We start from the raw sequence: 20,590 nt of genomic DNA, 5'->3' as shown, positions 1-20,590 counted from the left end.
GCAGGCATCAGCTGAACCACACACTTCAGCTACAGTCAGCTACAGCATGAGGAGGGAGACAGGAGGAGGGGGAGAGAGACAGAGTGAGAGCATGAGAGTTGAGGTATGCAGCACTAGATACAGCATCAGTGACAGGAGCATGTTTGGGCATCAGATAAAGCTATTTTAGGAAGAAACTGTCAATGTTTCTCAAAAGGCATGCCAACAGCAGTGATCAGAGAAGACCTACATTACGCTTTAGACTGCCTGGGATGGAAGACAGGACTGGTTTTGTACTTTCTAAGAGGGGAGTGTGAGCTGTCCACACACCTCAGTTATTTTTACTGAGTCAAACAGGGAGAGTAGTGAGAGAGTGAAGGCCAGCTGAGCTCCGTGGAGACATGCATGTGGTTTTAGTCGCTCAGGACAGAACAAAAGATTCCCAATCAATTACTAAACTCTTAAAGCCCTGATAACTGTGCTCCATTCTTTCACATCAGGTGTTGCAGATCTAAAGAGTCTGATGTGTATTTTTGCCTCATCAGGCTGGATTCTGTGTTTTGGTCAGAGGTGTGGGTTGGAGGGAAAAGGAGAGGTTATTGGATTAGCTGTGGCGCACTCAATAACACAAACAGTAAGAGAGAAACCTCTCGCTCTTACCATATAATCAGCATTGGCTCTGTTTTTGGAAGATGGCTCTGCTGTCTTTTATAGTGCAAAAGAGATTTAGTGTCTCATAATTTCTCTCACAGCGAGGGGTCCGTGCTTCTAACTTTGCACAACCGTGGCTTGCTGTAAATGTCAACATTCGTTGGCAGGAGAATTAAACCTCAAGATAGTAACCTACTGTAATAACCAGTTGTTTCAAACAAATATTAGCTAATATTTATATCACTGTCTGTGTTAAAATTAACAAAGCTGACATGCGGCTTTTACATTTTCATGTAGCCCAGAAATAACTAGAACAGGTCTCTAAATTTCAGCAATTCAGTCTGACAGGTGCTGGTAGTCTAGAAACATGGCAAATATGTGAATCAGAGTAGCTGTAATGATTGCTCCTCTGTTGTTTTTATACTGATTAACTGTTTAATATGATTGTTTGCATTTTTGTAATAAGGTTATTACGATGCTGTATTGTAGGCTACTGTAATATATTATCATCTTTATGTTGAACAAACTTTCTTATATTTTAAGGGGACCTATTATGCTTTTCCTTATTTTCTGTCATAATGTTACAATTTTGGATGTTCATATTAAATGTGGCCAAAGTTTCAAATAATGACTTAAAATGTGAGCAAAAACCTCCGTCTTCAGACCATTTTTAATACTCAGTTTCCGTTTCTTTTTTTCTACTTTCAAGCTTTCGAGGCAAGCTGGCGTCAGCTTGTGGCAGATTTCTTTATATGGTCATCTGCTCATTACATACACTGCAGCATCTATATGGAGATAAATTTGTCTCCTTATTATTTGTGTGAACAGATCGACAATCCATGTGTTAATATGAAGTCTGTAAATATGAAGCACCTTCCACAAATACAAACAAAAAATATTTGTAAACTCACAAAAATATTTTGCAAATATAAAACAGATCTGCAAATACACGAACAAAATCCAAATATATCTTCATATATGTAGCTACACGCTAACGTCAGGGAAAACGGTAATCCCGGTTGCGGATGTTGTTAATTTCTCCAGGATTTTGGAGCATATTTCTGCTGGAACATGGCCGGTTGTTTTTGGTGATTTTTCAAAGGGTGGCTATACTCCATTACAGTCATTCCCTTGCAGCTGTAATGAGATGTGGAATACCAGGAAACACTGACCAATCAGGGCACACTGGGCTTTTTGGAAAGGAAGGTTTGAAGAGACAGGTGCTAAAACAGAGCGTTTCAGACAAAAGGTGATACAGATATTTTCAGGCACACGCTATGTGTTTTTTTGACCATTGAAGATTTACTTAGCCCCCGAAGTTTTGGCTTGAGAGCTTGCTCCCAGAAATGTGCTAAAGTCTCAAAAATGAGAAAGGCTGAAAGGGGGGTGAAGACACACCTAGTCACCAAATTGTGCCGCCTCTCGATCCACAGGATCTCCCTGCCACCCGCACACACACAAAGTAGGCAGTTGGTGAGAGGCTGGAGACAGGGTTGCAACAGGGGCAGTCACTATGCATATTTATAACAACATATGTAGAATTTTACTACTTTGCACTCAAATTTGAAGAGTTGGAATTGAATCAATCAGTAACACTACTAAATACCCATATATTGCTTTTCAACTGAAAAAAGTGATTTGCTTACTACTTACTACTTAGTTACTCTTTAAAGCATGTAAACATGTTCTCGTCGAAACCCAAAACCAGGATTCCTACAGCTGTTGGATGCATGTTGGATTTAAGACTTCTTGAGACTGTTTTAATGACACTTGGAATGAAATCTAAGACCAATTTACAGTAACCAAAACTGAACATCAGTTATTTAGGATTATGGGACAACATTCATCATATTTGTTGTAATATAAAACATGACTGTTTTGGGCAATTTTAATGGGTGAGAAAATAAGTAAATTTTATGTTTTTAATAAAATGATAACTTATAAAAAGATGTTACCACTTATTTTGAGATTTTTCAATGCAGTGTCAGAAAAAAAATCATTAATTCCATCCTTTCCGTCTTCCCATATTTAAGACTTTTGAAAGACTTATTTTAGACATTTTAAAACCAATTGAGGCCTATTTTTAGATTACTGAATTAAATGCCTTTTAAGACTTTTTAAGGATCCCCAGGATCCCTGCAAAATGCAAGTATGAATCTGGAATTTAGCATAATAGGTCACCTTTAAGTTCTATACTTAGAATTGATGGAGAATTTAATGTATACTACACTGGTAGAATAAAGTGGCACAAGTGAATAAACTGATAGCAATTTTAACAAAGAACTGTAGAAAATTAGCTATGAACTGTAAACAAAAGCACCACTATAATAAAAGTGTGGTGACAGAATTTGACAGGGGTATGTATGTACAGCAGTGGGTGCTCCAACTGTTGGGCTGTGATTGGCTGGCTGTGTTTAGCCTGAGTTTGGGATTGGTCACGCTCAGGGTGTGTGTCTGCTGACACGCCCCTTACCCCCACCGATCTTTAAGCTGCAGTTACTTCTGTCTCAAATTAAATTGTTCTACAGTACCCTCTCCAGTCTGATCACTGGCCAGGAGTCCTGCTCGGTCGTAGCTCATTCTCCAGCTACCCTGACATTACTGCATCCACCCAATGAAAAGTGTCAGTGTGGCCAGTAAGTGAGCTACAACGGAGGCTGAGTCCTGGCCAAAAAGCAGTTGTTGGCATTTTGCAGAGGGGGGTTATTTTGTAATATTTTACCACAAGTTTATGTGTTTGAGATGTACTAAGCATACAAGTAGACACATGAAGCTGCATTTGTGCTGCAAAAAGTTATAATGTTTGAATATCTTTTGGACTGTGTGTCAACTGTCTCAAGAGATGGAGTACAAACATTTTCATAAAGGGTTTACAGGTACTTGGCACAAAATATGCCAAAAAGTGGTACGTTTGTGGTGGAAGTGTTCCCCTTTAACCTCATAACTTTTTCGGGGCGTGGATTTTGTACTGCTTTGGTTAGTTATGGTGGATGAATCCAGGCCATCCTAGGACAGAAACAGAGGTGATGACAGTGACAATCGTTTATGTTCCGATGATACTATGGACATGAGGACGTTACTGGTTGCCACACACACACACACTGCAGTGTCTATGTGTGTGTGTGTGTGTGTGTGTGTGTGTGTGTGTGTGTGTGTGTGTGTGTGTGTGTGTGTGTGTGTGTGTGCACGCACACGGGGTGAATCAGCTCATAAGTAGGTATCTCCTCTCCGGAGCTTATCCCTGCCTGGAAAATGTGTTTTAGACGGAAGCCTGATTGCAACAGCACCGTCATAAATAAATGACTTGATAATTTTAGCATGTCACGGAGGTAAAAATAGAACATCACGTTGTTAGCTCAAACGTTGGATGAACCCTTTGTTGAGACATCCGAGTTATTCCCTGTTTGAATTTAACACTTTATGGACACTGGTGGATGGTTTGCATGGAAACTATGTTGATTTTGGATTTGGAGAGCTTAAAGATGGAAAATGAATCTTTGTATAATCTCATTGTTTCACAGCTGTTGTCCTCACATTCACATATGAACCCCAAAACATTTACAGCGGTGCTATTAAAGCTTGTATTGAAGAAATGTGTGACACTTTCAGAATTAAGATCGTGTTCTCCTCTCTTTTGTGTAGCAGGGGAAATTACTTCCTGTGTACTTTTACCATGTTTGCAGCAGGAAAAGCAGATGCTCTAACACAGTAGTAGATGGTACAAATTGAAGTTACATCATCTTAGAAGCAGTGTAGCACTTACACAAGTTAAATTGGTCGTGCAGATAATTTGCCAAATAGTCAGTGCTGTCTTTTAGAGAATTTACTTAAAAGTAAAAGACCTGAGAGCTTTTCCAACTGGCAGATTGAACGATACACAAATCATACTGTCGTAGAGCTCAGTTTATGTGTTATTTTAGCTGACCCTGATTCTGCACCTTTTCTTTTACCTTTGGTGTAAAGGGAAAAAAAGGGGTCAATTCAAGACCTGTTTACTCGCTGCCAGAGAGAAATGAAGGGAAAAAATATGAGAAAGAAAAGGAAAAAAGTGCAAAACCCTCATTTTAAGACTATAGGCCCAGTTTTGGGCTTTTTTTTCTGAGTCATGTTCAGATTTTTCCTTTATAAACGCCATGCTGGTGACAATAAGTTAAACAGAGTTTCTGACAGGCCTGGTCAGCTGCTGCACATAGTTTTATAGCCACTTCTCACAGAAAATTTGAAAACCAGGAAGTTCTCAGGGAGATTCTTTTATGCGTACTGCAATAAATACAAGCACAATTTCAAAAGTCTATGGTGGGAACTTGCAACAAGTTGAGAGATTTGAACAGTTACCACCACCCACAGACTGTCACTGCAGTCAACACTGGCACTGTCAGGATTTTGCCACAATATCTGATAGAAAACAGCAACAGATTTGACGTGTAATGCTGGCTGTAGGCGACTGAGTTTGGAGAGGAGGTTACCTCAAGACAAGGTTGCTGTCCCTGATTCACATCACATGTTCGGCTAAACTATCTCTGACACACACCCAGGAGCTGTGCCACCTTAAGGCTCCACATGCAGATGACTTCACTGTAATGATGTGATGATGCAGATGTTGCTGGAAACTAGGCGACACTGAAGTTTGCGCTGATCTTTGGTCTAATCAATAAAAGGAACCAGCTGTTTGCGGCTTAACCCGGGTTTAACTTGGGTTTAACTAAGAGGGTTGACTATCTCTCACACGCACACACGCGTTTGCTGCCACCCTTCTCATTTCATTATGGGTGACCGGGTTATGGAGAACTGAAGTGTCAATCGGCTCGCGCGCACGCACACGTGTATGCACGCTGACACACTGTATAGACTCCACACATGCACGCGCAGCCAGAGAACGGTGACTGTCTCCTTACATCGCCATGGCAGCTCCAGTGGCCCTTATAGTGCGGTGTGAGTGTACGGCAGGTACAACGGAAAAGCCTGAAACTTACCGCAGTCCTCGCACAACACTCTCTCCACATCCTTCTTCAGCTCCGGCTCGCTGGCGTCCACAGGGGCGTACGATGCCTTGAATACCAAGGGCTCGGCGGTGGGGTCCATGAAAAAGATATATCTGTGGTCCTTCTCCACCGTGGTGCACGGGGCCTCGGCACCGAAGTCCCCGACGGTCACGAGCTGCTCCCTCTCGAGGCCGCCGCTGTTGACGGGCCACACGTCCAGCACTTTGACATTCACACTGTAGGGCTCCCGGGAGGAGACGTTCTCCGGGGAGGAGCGCACCTCGCCCTCGATGACCACGGCTGATCGGTACGCCTGGTCCTGGAGAGAGTTGAGACTCGGGGCGTAACAGGCGAAGGAGACCCCGATGACCAGCATGGAGAAATGCACTGGATCAAGCCTCATGCCGTCAGCCTGTGCTGTGCTGCAGTGCTGCTGGGCGGCGGAGCGAGCTGGAAGAGAGAGACGGCGGCGAACGGGCTCCGGCAGAGCAGGCAGGGCAGAGCGGCAGACCTTGTGGAAGTGTCCATGCCATCTGTGTCTGCCGCTGCTTTCCCCATACGGCTGCTGGCCTCGGATGGGGGGACACACCAGCCTAGGAACCGGAAACGGCCCGCTTCTGCATGCTTAAAAATGTGATTGCTGCATTCTCCTTCACCAACCACCCTCCCCCTCTTATCTCCCCTTTTCCTGAAAGGCAAAACAAGACTCGTAAATTAGCCTCCTCTCGAATCCAGGGCTGAAACCTCTCTCTCTCTCTTCCTCTCTCTCTTTCTCTCTCTCTCTCTCTCTCTCCAGCTAATAGGCTAGCATCGCATGGGTGGGCGCATTGCCTCTCTGGAATGAAAAAAAAAGCAGCTTGCGCGTATAGGGAATCACAAGAAACGATACGCACTCCACGCACACGCACAGGTCCTTTATCCACTTATTTCGATCGTCAAAAGAGTCCCACTCCTGCAAATCCGTTTGTCGGTGAGCAAAATATACCAAAAAACAGAGAGAGAACAGAAATACCGGGGAGGAACAGACGGACAGGATGAGATAGCAGCGGTTATCCGGCGAGGCGATGCAACAGTAGCGCGCACCCTCCAGCCGCGTCCCCTGCGCCCCTCATCAAACGCGAACGGCTTACGTGAGCAAACATCACCTGCCCGGTCACTGGCGTCGGCTCGCCACGTCCTGCGCAAACACCCTAATGACCCGGGCACCCACCGGCACACCGACACAACCGGCGTGTGACCATGCCGGTCGACTGTGTTAAACCTCTGCGGGTGGGTGCAGGAGAAATCACGCACGCGGTGCACAGACACAGCCTGTAGCCTGTAGCCAAGCCCTGCACGGCGCCCACAGTGGATCTCCGGTGCAAGAGGTGCAAGAGAGGCTATAGGCGACTACTACACACACTGCGGATAGTTGTTGCGATGACTAACGCTGCGAAATTCTCTCAATGGATTCCTCAGCATGGTGAGGCGAGAGTTTCAGCTTTAAATGTCCTCAGGCGCAGACATACATACGCTCGCTGCACGCTGCAGGAGAGCACACCCAAAACCTGACATGTGCCACGTAATGCTTTAGTATAGTTCACTAATATTGCCTCGGGATACTTTAACGACTCTGGGGCAACACGTGGGGGCATCAGTTACCCCAGTCTGAAGGTATTAGACACTCTAGACAAATATTTTTGCCAATCCTGCTCAACTACAGCTAATAAAACCCACTTTTTTCATTGAATACAGCTCCGCCAATAAAAAGACAGCTTTACACAATATATGGTGACCACAAGTGTCCCCTCCTCCCTCCAAAGCAAACCAATTCCTGCCTCCATCTCAATCAATCAAGCCATTCATAAGATTCTCCTTTCCCTCTCTGTCAGGAGCTGTGCGCCCTTCGCTAGAGGTCAGAAAGGCTTTCATTGTCCATGCCGAGAAAGGGATAAAATATAATGTCATGTAGGGGACATGTGGATAGTTTTTCCTTACTATAGATGATAAAGAAAATGCATGAGAAGCCATTTCATCACAGCATGCAGCTACCATGATGGCCTCATCCTCCCGCTTCACCATCCGCAGGGTCACGTCATGAACTGTCCGTGGTGCTGAAAGGCTTGACAGGTTTAGTGCTCTGTCCCAACAGGCCCATCACACGAGAGCTCATACAGGCTGAAGGCCACAGCCAGATTGCTGCAATGAAGGTTTGTCTCCTCACTACATGTATCACTGCTACACATTCAGATCTGAAGAATTAATTGAATCAAAGTAAAAAGTTCCAGGTGTTTCAACAAGATATTGCACAAGATCCTGCAGTAGTACTACTGGTTGTAATTACTGTGAGTCTGAATGAGAAGGATAAGAAATACCCTTTCCACAGGGGAGGGCATAGAACACAACTCTATTACTTGAGTCAAAGTATAGGTCAAATATTTCTCCTATACAAGTGAAAGCTGCTGAGTCAAATCATTACTCGAGTTAAAGTCCTGGAGTACTTGCTTTTAAAAAATATTAAAGTATTCAGTATAACTGTTTTTAAAAATCAACGCATTGTTGAACACTGTCACAATACATTTACAGAACCTAATGAGACTAAAACAACCGGCTGAATGCACTGATTTGTTTAAATAACCTATAGAATGAAAAGCTTTTTGAATATGCGGCAAAGCCTACTAAAATGCCCAAAGAATCACAAATTGACAAAAGAGCCACCAATTTCATTTAATTTTTTTTTATAAATAAACAGTGTTAACATCCCAATTATTACACACCTGTAGGTTTATAACTGTTTAACAACTTAGCTAGACAGAAAAACCTTACTAGAGTTCTTTGAATTCACAACCTTTCTCCGATGACCTCTCTTCTCAACCTGCCTCTACTAACAAGCTGCCCAGTCTGAGCAGCACATGGACGAGGTAGAGGTATGGGAACACCACTTTGACAAACAAACCATTCACAGAACTGTATGATCACAGTTTATGGACTTTGCATTTTAGAAGAGAAAACCTAAATAATCTTCTGATTTCAAAGCAAATGTAACAAGTAAATGAGAGCCTTTGTAGTAATGCAGTGGAGTCGAAAGGACAAAATTGTCTTTCAAATGTAGAGGTAGAGTAATACGTTTCCAAAAATATATATATATACTCAAGTAAAGTACAGATACTCAAAAATTGAACTTAAGTACAACACTTAAGTAAATGTACTTTGTTACTGTCAACCACTGACTTTCATTACTTACAGCAGCTTTAAAGAGAGTTACCATCAGGTTGTAGAAACTACAAGCAGAACACAGATCCAAAAAGTCCTGGGCCTTTACCAAATGGACCAAATTACATACTCTGTAGATATTCACTTTAACTAAACAACGGGGTCCTGTCATGGTTTTAGTAATACAATGAGATTTATAATCAAGTAGGGCTTTGCTCAAGTCTTACTTTTACATTCCCCCCTTGCACACATCACATGCACACGTTAAATGTCATGGTCAGTAGAATACCAAAGTTTTGCACTTGTACTTTGTGTGATTATCATGTAGAGTGGACAATAATTATCAATATTTTTCATTCTTTTTTGTATCTATTTGTTCATTTTTTTCTAACTAACAAGTTTGGTTATATACTACTTTGAAGTGGATGTCTCTGTTGTTTTCTTTTTATGTTTATGTAATATTTTACAACGTATTATTTTTTTAATAAAACATCTACAAATGTTATATACAGCTGAAAAAGAAAAAGGAAATGCATAAACTGTATTGTTGTTGATGAAAAATAAACAAAAATTTAGTTCCAACAATAAAATACAGTTTCAATCTGTGCGCTGTCCATGGTGCTAAATGCTATCAGACGTACAGGTTTATCTTTCCTTAACCAAATGCTGATGTTCCTACATCACTGGGATTACTCCTCCACTCCAGGCATCAGCACAGCATTTCAAAGGGGAAAATACAGCCCATCAGAGAGTGTGATCCGTCCAGTGACCCACCCCCCACCTCTTTCTCTCTCCGCCCACTGCCCACCCATTCACCGATCCGTCTCTCCATCATTCATACAACTGCTCGTGCATTCATTAGAGAGCCCATTCAAAGACCACACAATTTAAGAATTTCCAAATTAGCCTTGAAAGCAAATAACTTGTTAGCAAAGCGAAGGGGAGGGAAAACCGATTCCTGCTGACTAACCCGGAGAAGACTGCAACCAATTGCCTCCACCAGTCCCCTGATACTCGCGCTGAACCTGTGGGAATTATCAGAGTGGTTGTTTTTGGTAATGCAGCGGGATTTCAGCAGGGGGTAGATGAGGTCACTTGGATTGGCTTCACATGACAGACAGCATTACCCTGCTCTGCTGTCAGGGTGATGCTCTATTTCTGTCCGTGATGCTAAAATATATACGTCTGACACCCTTTTTGTTACAGTTATTATGCAGAATATGTCTGTGCACACTTGTCCCAGATTTCACTCTTGCAGTCCCATTTCCCTAATTTTTGACATCACGAGCAAGATTTGTTAGCAAACTCAAATCCCATCGGTTTTAATGCCCACCAGCCGCTGTCCATGGTTCTGAAAACAGACCCAAACCATAATGGAAATGAGTGGGCTTGTGCTTAAAACAATAAGATCTGCTCCATTCCAACTTAAAAATCCTTATTTTTACAGCTAATGAGTAAAATCAAACTTAATTCTGGGGCTAGTCGATGGAAGGGCATTTAATAGGTGTATGTGAGTTTTTAAAAGAATGCATCTTTCTTTGACATTTATTATTTTTTGGCCCACAGTGTGAACTTTTGTATCAATTTTGTGAATTTTTGTAATTCCTCATTTTTTTGACTTACTACTACCACTACTACTACTACTACTACTACTACTACTACTACCACTACTATTATTATTATTATTATTATTATTTGGCCTACAGTGTGCATTTTTGTATAGACTGACATAGTGAGAAAAGTTTACTAAAAGACATATTTTCATTTCCGACATCTCCTAAAAAAAGGCTTATCCACAAAAAATACACAAATAATTTTAAGTTTACATTTAAAGCATGAGGTGGTCCTTTTACTATAGATATCAACTATGGTCTATAGCCTTCTAATCCAATCAACATCCATCAAGTCACCCACGTCATTCTTCTTCCTGAGGTCTGCTCCGCCTCTCCGTGCACATGAAGACTGAGAACCTCATAACTTCACATAGCGACGTTTTGTTGTTACTGTTGTTACGACCCCATATGACCTTATATTTCCTTTTAAGGCAGGGTTCAGTCAGACTTTGATAAACTCATACGGTAAGATAAGCAAGTGCTACAACAAAACTAGATCTTGACTGAAATGTTATAATATCATAGCAATAATAAATTGTGGAACTATATTATTAATCATTTGAAACCTGAGCAAATTTGGCTTGATTTGTTGCAAAAACAGGGGAAGAAGGCAATGAGCAATGAAAGACGAAATGCCCCAATGAACAAGAAATTGGTAAAAAATAAAAATGAAAAAAAAAGTACAAGAAAATTACCTGAAATTTAAAAAATACCACTACTACAAATAATAATAATAATAATAATAATAATAATAATAATAATAATAATAATAATAATAATGATAATGATAATGATAATGATAATAATAATAATAATTACAAGTAAACATGGCATGCAAAATATGCTTCAAAATTTTAATTTAATTTTAAATTTTAAAAATGTAATATTGGTAATTATAAATAGCTTTCCCTAGCTTTTTTCTTTTTTTCCTAGACATATTTTCTTTTTGGGTTTTTTTTCCCTGTGAGACAGTTTTCCTTAGCTTTTTAAAATAATTTCTAAATTTACTAATTTCTTGCAATTTGTGAAACATTTATTACAAATGTTCAAATGCTCTTTGCCTTTTTCTCATGCTTTTTGAAAGAAATCACACTGATGTGCTCAGGGTTCAAAGGTTTACATACCAGTGAGAGGCGTCTGAAAGCAGCACAAGAGAAGTGAAGTCGCTTTAGGTTTCAAAGGTTAATAAATGAGAGCTTCACTTTAAAATAAAAAAAAATCCCATTTTGATTTGTTACAGTTTGTGCATTTAACATATGTGAATTTGTGCGGGTTGTCACCTTTCTGATGTGCTGATTGTCCAAGATATTATTTTTTTTTATCAGACAATTGGCTTTATGCTCCTTTCTACTGACGGTCCCTTTCAAGGCCATTGAGAAACAGTGGCAAGTCCAATCACAGGGTAATGATTCATGATGCTTCACAGTGTATCAGCCCCCTCCCTCAGACTCCCACACAGCTATCATCCACTGTTCATTCAGAAATTTCTCTTCCACTCTGCTCTCTCCCTCTCAGTGTGGCTCCTTCCCACAGGGACTGTCCGGGTTCGCTGTCCATGGTGCTGAAACACCCAAACCAATAATCATCAGGTATGACATCTATCTATCTATCTACCTACCTATCTATCTAACTATCTGTCTATCTGAGTATTTCTGTTGATGTTAGCACTGCAGTGTTTGAGGCTCACATAGGTGGGGGTTAACTTTGGAGTTGCAACACACTGAAAGCTGAGGAGAAAGTTTCTGTGAAACGCTGTAAAAACAACCCGAGTGTCTTGAACGCAGCCCGCTCTTAGCACGACAGTAGCACCAACTACAGTTACTTTCATTTTTTTCACCCTCTTCTCCTCTCTCGTCTCGCGATAGAGCGGCGGAGTGGTTTGACGGGCAGTCGAGGTTGCAGCAGGCAGAGGGAGACGGTGGAAGGTAAAGCAGGGAGGCAGCATCATGGCGGACAGAGACAGTGGCAGTGACCACGGAGGGCCCACCGCAGGCCCCGGCTCGCTGCCCCCGGGTGCGATGGGCGCCATGTCCCGGCTGCAGCACGACACCGAGGAGCTCGCCTCGAAGCGCGTCGACATCCAGAACAAGCGCTTCTACCTTGACGTGAAGCAGAATGTGAAAGGCCGCTTCCTAAAGATAGCCGAGGTCGGGGCTGGGGGAAACAAGAGCCGCCTCACTCTCTCCATGTCGGTCGCCGTGGAGTTCCGCGATTATCTCGGGGACTTTATCGAACATTACGCCCAGCTGGGCCCTACCAACCCCGACATAGTGCAGGATGAGCCCCGGCGGGCGCTCAAGAGCGAATTCCTGGTGCGGGAGAATCGGAAATATTACATGGATCTGAAAGAGAACCAGAGGGGGCGGTTCCTAAGGATCCGACAGACCGTTAATCGGGGGCCCGGATTGGGAAGCGCGCAAGGCCAGACCATCGCTCTGCCGGCGCAGGGTCTCATCGAGTTCCGCGACGCTTTGGCCAAACTCATCGATGACTACGGCGTGGACGAGGAGCCGGCGGAGCTCCCGGAGGGCACCTCGCTCACGGTCGACAACAAGCGCTTCTTCTTTGACGTGGGCTCCAATAAGTACGGGGTCTTCATGCGGGTCAGCGAGGTGAAGCCCACGTACCGGAACTCCATCACGGTTCCGTGCAAAGTGTGGTCCAAATTCGGCAACACCTTCTGTAAATACGCGGAGGAGATGAGGAAGATCCAGGAGAGGAGTAGAGAGAAACGGGCCTCCGAACTGCTACCTGAGGGCCCGCACGGCGGAGATGACGGCGACGATGACTGACGCGGATTTTAGGAGAGAGAGAGAGCAGAAACGAAACAACAAAGACAAAACTGAACTCTGAGAGACTTTTAACTGTAAAATAGAAAGAGAAATTTCCAAGGGAATCACCCCACACACACAACCTCCACAGACATGGCAGCACCTCTGCTGTCTCCTCGCTCATTCTACTGGATGTCACTTACCACCCATGTAACAGTAAGCCGCTGCTATCAAGGATTGAACTGTAAGATATGAACTGTTTCCTACTTGATTTAAATGACAATGAACAGAGTGTTTATATCTCTATCAAACGACAGATTTTGCACACATCAAAGCTATTTCGAAAAAAATGTTTAAATGTTTTCAAACTGGTAATATACTAAGATTTAATCAAAGTAAAAAACCAGAGGTCTATTATATATAAAATGACAGTCTTCATGTAGAACGAATATTTGACATCAGCACAAAGAGAATATATTATGGACTTTATGAAACCAAAATCTGATACCAGATGTATAGTTTATTATAAAGGTACGCAGAATAAATATGAAAGCGCTCTAAAAGTGTATGAATTGCAGAACGCAGCACTACAGGCCTGTAAACACCTGTCAGCATGTGTGTAGGCTCATGTTTTGAAAAAGAAGTTTGGCAAAGTAGGCTATAGTCTTTAATTTGACCGAAAAACGTAGTAGGCTAATGAAAGCATCTCTATCATGCCATTATGGAAAGGTTGAGACTCAAAAACAAATAGCCTATTTGCCTCAAACAAATGGGATAAATCTATCTCTGAGCTACTTTAATGAATATCAACCCTCTTGCACCATGTCCATATAAACTTAAATGAAAAAAGTGCTAACTTAGATGTACTAATTATGATTTTGTGAATCAGCTGTAAAAAAAAATCCTTATTAAGATACCCACGTTTTCTGTGGGTTAAATTTTTTCTTTGTTTCTTTGTTTGTTTTTTTCCTCTGGGGGAGGGGGGCGGGGGATGCAAAAGGATAAGGTCCACCTGTGGGAGCGCAAGGCGCGGAAACTAAACTAAAAAAAGACACGTCAGCGCAGCGCGCGGCGAGGCAACGCATCCTCTCTGACGTCATTACGACCCGTGCCTTATACACTCCACTCGTTTACGTGTTCTCACGTGGATGGTCTGTGACCTCGACCGCTGTACGTTTTCATTTACGAGTGCTGTTATGTAGGCCGAAATATATAGTCACCGGGGGTGCGTTAATTCACACCCCTGCGGTGCATGGAGCATGGGTGGCAACACCAAAAGGATGCTGAAAGGCTGCTGGGAGCTTGGGGGCCGGCAATGATAGTGGGCAGAAACAGAGCGGGCCCTTCAGAAAGATGAGGCGCTGCCGCACACGCACTTTGGTAATTGGGGGGGGGGGGGGCAGTACCCCTGCCCTAGCAGCACCCCTGCCCTGGTGGCCTCTCACAGAGTAGAGATGTGTCTCCCTGGAATGACCCAGAATTTACCACTGGGTGTCAGCACGGAGATTCATCTGGAGACGTTACGGGTGGGTTTTGCACACCATATGCACCATGATGTTAAAAAAGAACAGCAACAACAAAAAAAAAAAAAGTAAGTCAGAAGCGGCTGCATGAGGCTATTCGTCAGAGCTGAGATGGATGCTGTTAAAGAGCCAGACAGTCAGCCAGCCAGCCGGGCAGGCCAGCCGGCCGAGCCGTGCCGTCAGTGTGAGTGCAGTCCAGTGGATGTAGAGGCCTATCAGTGCAGGGCCGAGGCAGTATCTATCTCTTTATGGTGCTACAGCCCCTTGATCGCTCCTTGGGGGCCTCGCCACTCAGAATATGTCACTTTTGCATTATTTTTATTCTGATGCTCTTTTTTTTTCCTCCTTTTTCTCCACCTTACGTTGTCCAAAACGTGTCAGGTTTCTCCCTCCCAGGCCGAGAGGAAGCCACCGACTAGTGTAGGACATTTCATATTAGTGTGCAATATTGTGTACGTGCCAATAGCGGCATTGTATCACGTGTATAGACTATTAAAAAGACGAAAAAATGTATAGGCTATGTGATCAGTAGATATTTGACAGCATGACGATGAGGTTGATGCATCTGCATTATATTTCCGAAATGTGAAGTCTCTCTTCTCAAGCACTTGCTCAAAGTGGAAAAAAAAAAAAAAAGTCAGACTAGTAGTGCGATATTTTTCCTGTCATGTTCTGTAAACCAGTAGGCTGCCTTGTCCGTCTATCAGTGCGCGTAGACTAGTTCGGGTGTTTTACGTCCCCCTACGGAGTCACCCCAGAGAAAAACCCTTTCCCTCCTCGTCCCTCCGCTAACACACACACACACAGCACAGACAGTCAACAACCTCTGGCTGTCTCCATGTCAGCCTCTCTGCAGTGGCCTACACTGAAGTTGAATAGTATCTTGGGTCCAGGGGTGGCTGAAACACTCACACACGCATGCAGTCTCTCCCTGTCGAGGCCTCTTGTCGCTATCTGAGTGTTTTGAGAGGCCTCTAAACTATTTTGAATGGTGTCTCGAACTGCACAAGGCCTCCTGTCATTAGCAGCCAGGACGCTGTGTGTTTGGAGCCTGAGTGCGACCCCTCTCTCGCCTGGGACTGCCGATTCGCAGGACAGGTGAACTACGATTTGACTTTTGCTTGTCTGCGGTTTCACTCGAGCCAGGCGATAGTGATCGGCCGCAGCAGACCCAGAGGACAGAGGAGTTTGTTGTTGTTTTTACAATGAGGATCACAATCCTTCTCTCTTATGTGGGCAGACTCTGATCTCAGGTCTGCTCTTCGTTCCCAGCTCATGATTCAAAGCGTTAAAAGAAAAAGGCCCTGGCTCGTTGTGCGTGCAGTAAAACTCGTCCAAATCTCCAAATAATACGCTCTGTCAGACACACAGTCCAATCCTTCCTTTTGACCCCGACGACCTTTAGGCTTACACTAAAGCTCTAGTCAGCTGAAGTGCTATCAGTTTCTCCGTAGAATCTGACAAATTCATTTTACTTAAAAAAAAAAATTAAGCAAACCAATTGCTTTAAAAAATGTAAGAATATTTAACCATTAATCATCATTTATGTTCACTTTATATCTAATTGTTAAGTTTTCTTAAAAAATTAGTTTGATTTACTTAATTTTGTGAAGTTGTTGCAAACTTAAAATGACAAGTTTAATTAAATTAATCTCTCAAAGTTTTAGCAATTTTAGTAGACTAAGTTTACTGTGCTGTATAACTGTATTATGCTGTTTGCAAACTAGTCAGTCATATTCGTATTTTCTAAAACATGTTAATGAAATAGAGGTCGCAGATCTCCTAACTTTATTATCGGCAAAATCCACTTCGTCATGATCAAGTTAAGTCAGACTAACTTGGTTTACTGAAGTTGCTAATACTTAGAAAGAACAAGATATCGTTAAACTTAAATTTATAGCCCGGGCTATTTTTTGCTTTAACCACTGAACCCAACAGGCTTATATTTGGGACAGGCGTCCCCATGGGACGGGCTTTTATTTCCTTTCACATAAAACTGTTGCTAAGCAAAGATGGGAAACGCAATCAAATTGTTTCATTAAACCTCTTTTTTGCGTCTCTCGTTTACTCTGCCGGTATGCTTCTTTGGTACTCATGGTAAAAACTGAATGTTTTAATTTCAGCAAGCTAAACGAGTGTGTAGCATGTCCATATTGACAAAACTTTTAAGTTGTTTGCTTTATCTAAGCGGCTAACTAACTTTATCTCCAGCGGGTTGTGCACAACCAGGTTTTATACATGCAAAGAATTTCTATAAAAATGAACTGCATAGTAGCCACATCAGGCCCCTAACAGAGACAGGCCTTTATTTGCCAAAATGTGTCACCACACCGGGCTTGTAAAAGGGACTTTGCGTCAAATTCGGACTAGGCTAAAATTTGAAGTTTTACAGGGTTTTATTTTTTTTTAATTTGTAACAACTTCATAAAATTAAGTAAATACTACTTAATTTCACGTAAACCTAACACTTATATATAAGGTAAACACAAATGAAGATTTACAGTTATATTTACTTCAGGCAATTAGTCTCCAGGATTATTTTAAGACCAACTTGTCAGATTCGACAGTGTTTATTTAAAGCAGGTTGGCTGCGACAGTAGGACTGAGCCTGCTCACAGGCCCCGTCTGAGCGGCATGTCACCTCGGTGGCATGAAGGGGAAACACAGTCTGCATGGACTGCAGCTTTAGAGGCATCAGCTGGATAAAAGCTGCTAATGCAGTTACAGCCTGGGCCTGCCAGACATGTGGGATAGCTGAGTGATAGACTGAAGCAAAATTCCCAAAAGCACACCTGGGCTGAAATGGTATCAGAAGTCCTCGTTTTAAAAAAAAAAATCTGTGTTCGATTGGGCATGCCTGCGGCAACAGAGCCAAGAAAAATGTTCCAGAAAATCCCATCTGTTCCACGCAGGACGTTTTGGCCCAGGTTTGTCTCCGAGTGTTGGTGAAAGGCCTGATGAAGCCTGGCACTGCACTGTAGGGGCTTACCAGCAGCAGCCTACCACGACCTACTGACCCGGCTGTCAGACAGATCCAGTTAGGACTTTTCTCTCTGTTTCGGAGAAGAACAGGAAGTCTCTTCCCCCTCTTACAGAGATGACAACATTTCCTCACACTGCCCTGTGAATGATAAAGAGCCCATTTCCATTAAACACACATACAAGTCACCCATGACTATGTGCCACGCAATGCACCTCTGAGGTCATCTGAGTTCATCCTGAGTTCAGCGTGAGTCTGGACTCATGTTGTGATACAGCACTTATTCCCCAAAGTGTTCTAGCTTTAGCTTGATTGAATTTAGGCCTCCAGGAGGCTCATGCTACATGAAGACTGGAAATGCAACACTTCCTTTCTCTCTTTCTCTAATGGCCAAATATAAGGAGAGCCTGAACCTGCTCATAGAGTTCACCTCGTGAAAGCCTCACTCTGTGAAACGCACACAGACTGTAATCGCCAGGTGCTACGGGGTCAGCTGTGCTTTAGACGTGGGATGATTCTGTTGTGAAACGCGACTCGTGCACATTGTGTCGTCGTTCTCTCGGAGTTACACAGAAAGGGGGGGGGGTGATTTTGCTGAAGACAGTGTGATCCAATCTGATTTCTCAGAGCTCACCCGGCGTCACAGCAGAACCTGGAGTGACCTTGCAGCCATGTTGTGCCCACGTTACGCAGTCATCCATTTCTGAGACTCAAATGCAAAATGGTAGGCAGATTTATTCGTCTTGTTTTTGTGTGTAAAGCGTCAGTGGTCAAGCTGCGCGGTGTCCTCAGTGTGCAGGGGGTGATGGTGCACTGAAGCTGTTTGCATTGACGAGAGTGATGTTCTGATTTATTATACAGCGGTAGCCATCGTAGCAATCCCTTATTGTGATGTAATAATCCTGCCTCTTGTCTGTTATTACTGCAGTGTTCCTTTAGTCCACTTTTATTCAAAAAGAGCTTTTTGTTTGTGTTTTTTGTTGCTCAAACAACCATTCCTTACACGTTGTCAACAGATGGAAATAGCAGAAAAACAAGTGAAAAAGTGCAGCAGCAGCAGCAGCTACTTGTTGCATGCTCTCAGATTGCTATGATGGCTGCAGCTGTAGGCGCTTCGTCCGCTTGTTCCTTCCGTCTTCAAACAGGGAGATTATTCTTGTTTCTGACTGCAATCCAAACAGCCACATGTACACGACTTTTAACAGCAAACTTCCGCAATTACCGACTTTTAAAAAAGCGACTGAAATTCCACGAGGTGTTCCCAGACAACCAAAATCTGCTCTGTTTCTGGTTTCAGTGTTGTAGTCTTTCATTGGCCATTCAGAGTTTCCTGGTTAATCACACAGCCAATCGCAGCCTCTGGTCAAAGCCAAGCACTATATGACTCATCACAAACCACTGACAGAGGAGCTCATTCAGCACGTCTTCTGTTTGCTCATGCACCGAGTACTTTGGGTCCATCATGTTTGCAGACTGTACAGGCTACTGTTGTGTATAGTTACAAAGACGTTCCTTCAAATGTTTTGAAGATGTTTTGGGAAACGGATTCTGAATCCTGGATTTTAAGGGGTGGGGTCAATGCACAATGAACATATCCCATGTCACAGTTTGGTCTAAATCCCTTTACCATCCCCATATGAGATAATATGTTGTATCTTTCAAAAATATTTTATCTGTGGCGTGTGTGTGTATATATATATATATATATGGTTTGTTATATATGATGCTCCTCCTTTCAGAAAAATATAACATGTAAACGGGAAAAACATATTGCTGTTTTTTTTCCTTTGTATTTTATACTTACAGAAAGCATTGAATAAAAATGGATAAATACTTGCACTTTAGATATATTAAGAAAATAAAAATCTGCATATTATTTTTGATAGGGATCTCACATTCAAAGAGTATAAATTACAGGCTTTGTGACTATTGCTGGACAGAGATGTATTGAGTTCTACTTATTGAAGTATATTTTGTCTGTGTGTCAGAAGGTTTACTAAAGTAAATTGCATGATAAAGTAGTGCTACACCGATATTGTTCTCTTTTTTTTTTTTAGTTGGTAAAAATGTCTGAAAACTGTGATAACAACCCTCTTGTATCATGTTTAACCTCTCCTCACCCCTTCTAGAATATTTCTTACTGAAATATGGCCTTTCCTGACTAAATGACGATGGTGCTTACTTTGGCTTTGACATCAAGCTCATCCTATACATCTCAACATCATCATAACTCGCGTCCTTACACTTCATTACTTTCTGTTATGTACTCTCACTACCTTATTAAATTTCCGTTGATGGCAAAAAAAGGTGTGCTGTTTTGTACATTGCTGTTTGTTTTAATGTTGGGGGAGCCTTGTTGTCTGAAAAATGACTAATCGCGCAATAAAAAGTCATTCCACATGTCCCTGTCTCCGCACAACTGTCTCAACACTCCAGTTGTTCATCTTTTATCACGAATGGTAAAACAAAACATAAAACTAAAGGACGTCATTTAAATACCCATCACCTGTTGAGCGAATATCGCAAAACGTTAAAGGTCCAGGGTATTGAATTTAGAGGCACCTATTGGCAAAAATGCTAAATTATATTCTTAACTGTGTTTTCATTGGTTGCTAGTTACCTTTTTTTAAACTGACACACAAACAAAAAGACCAAAAAAAAAATGAAAGACAGAAAACAAAATATACACACAATTCTAGCAATTTGCCAACATAGTGACAAGTGAGTCCACCTATTTCTAACCACCAGTAAAATTAAATTAAATTAAATTAAATTAAATTAAATAATGAAATGTGGTCTTGGATTATTTTCTTCTTTATACTGATATTAAGTACTTTGCAGCTGGCGCCCATGTTTCCACGTCATTATTTTTGCTATTAGTTAATAATCACCTGATAAT

At 42.3% G+C, this 20,590-nt stretch overlaps 2 protein-coding genes across 3 annotated transcripts in view; one reads left to right on the top strand and one right to left on the bottom strand.

Moving 5' to 3' along the window:
- Window positions 1–7,953, bottom strand: part of nrg2b (neuregulin 2b) — a 78,548-nt gene extending 70,595 nt beyond the window's left edge. For both annotated transcript variants that reach the window (XM_088081353.1, XM_042493905.2), the window contains exon 1: window positions 5,604–7,953. In XM_088081353.1, coding sequence (XP_087937479.1) covers window positions 5,604–6,015 — 412 coding nt within the window. In that variant the 5' untranslated portion in view covers window positions 6,016–7,953. The remainder of the gene's footprint in view (window positions 1–5,603) is intronic.
- Window positions 7,954–11,562: 3,609 nt separating this feature from the next.
- On the top strand, window positions 11,563–20,093 carry purab (purine-rich element binding protein Ab). The gene has a single exon (XM_042493803.2). It carries the CDS (start codon window positions 12,364–12,366, stop codon window positions 13,207–13,209), a length of 846 nt encoding a protein of 281 aa, XP_042349737.1. The 5' UTR covers window positions 11,563–12,363; the 3' UTR covers window positions 13,210–20,093.
- Window positions 20,094–20,590: the final 497 nt, after the last annotated feature.

The sequence above is a fragment of the Plectropomus leopardus genome, chromosome 8, assembly GCF_026936395.1.
Source record: "Plectropomus leopardus strain MGB_pleo_1.0 chromosome 8, ASM2693639v1, whole genome shotgun sequence".
Lineage (NCBI taxonomy): Eukaryota > Metazoa > Chordata > Actinopteri > Perciformes > Serranidae > Plectropomus > Plectropomus leopardus.
Note: the sequence above shows the minus strand (reverse complement) of the source record. Positions and strands in the feature narration are given on the sequence as shown.

Bases quoted from the DNA above. Each gene is read 5' to 3' on its own strand.
- purab (XM_042493803.2), top strand. From the start codon at position 12,364: ATGGCGGACAGAGACAGTGGCAGTGACCACGGAGGGCCCACCGCAGGC.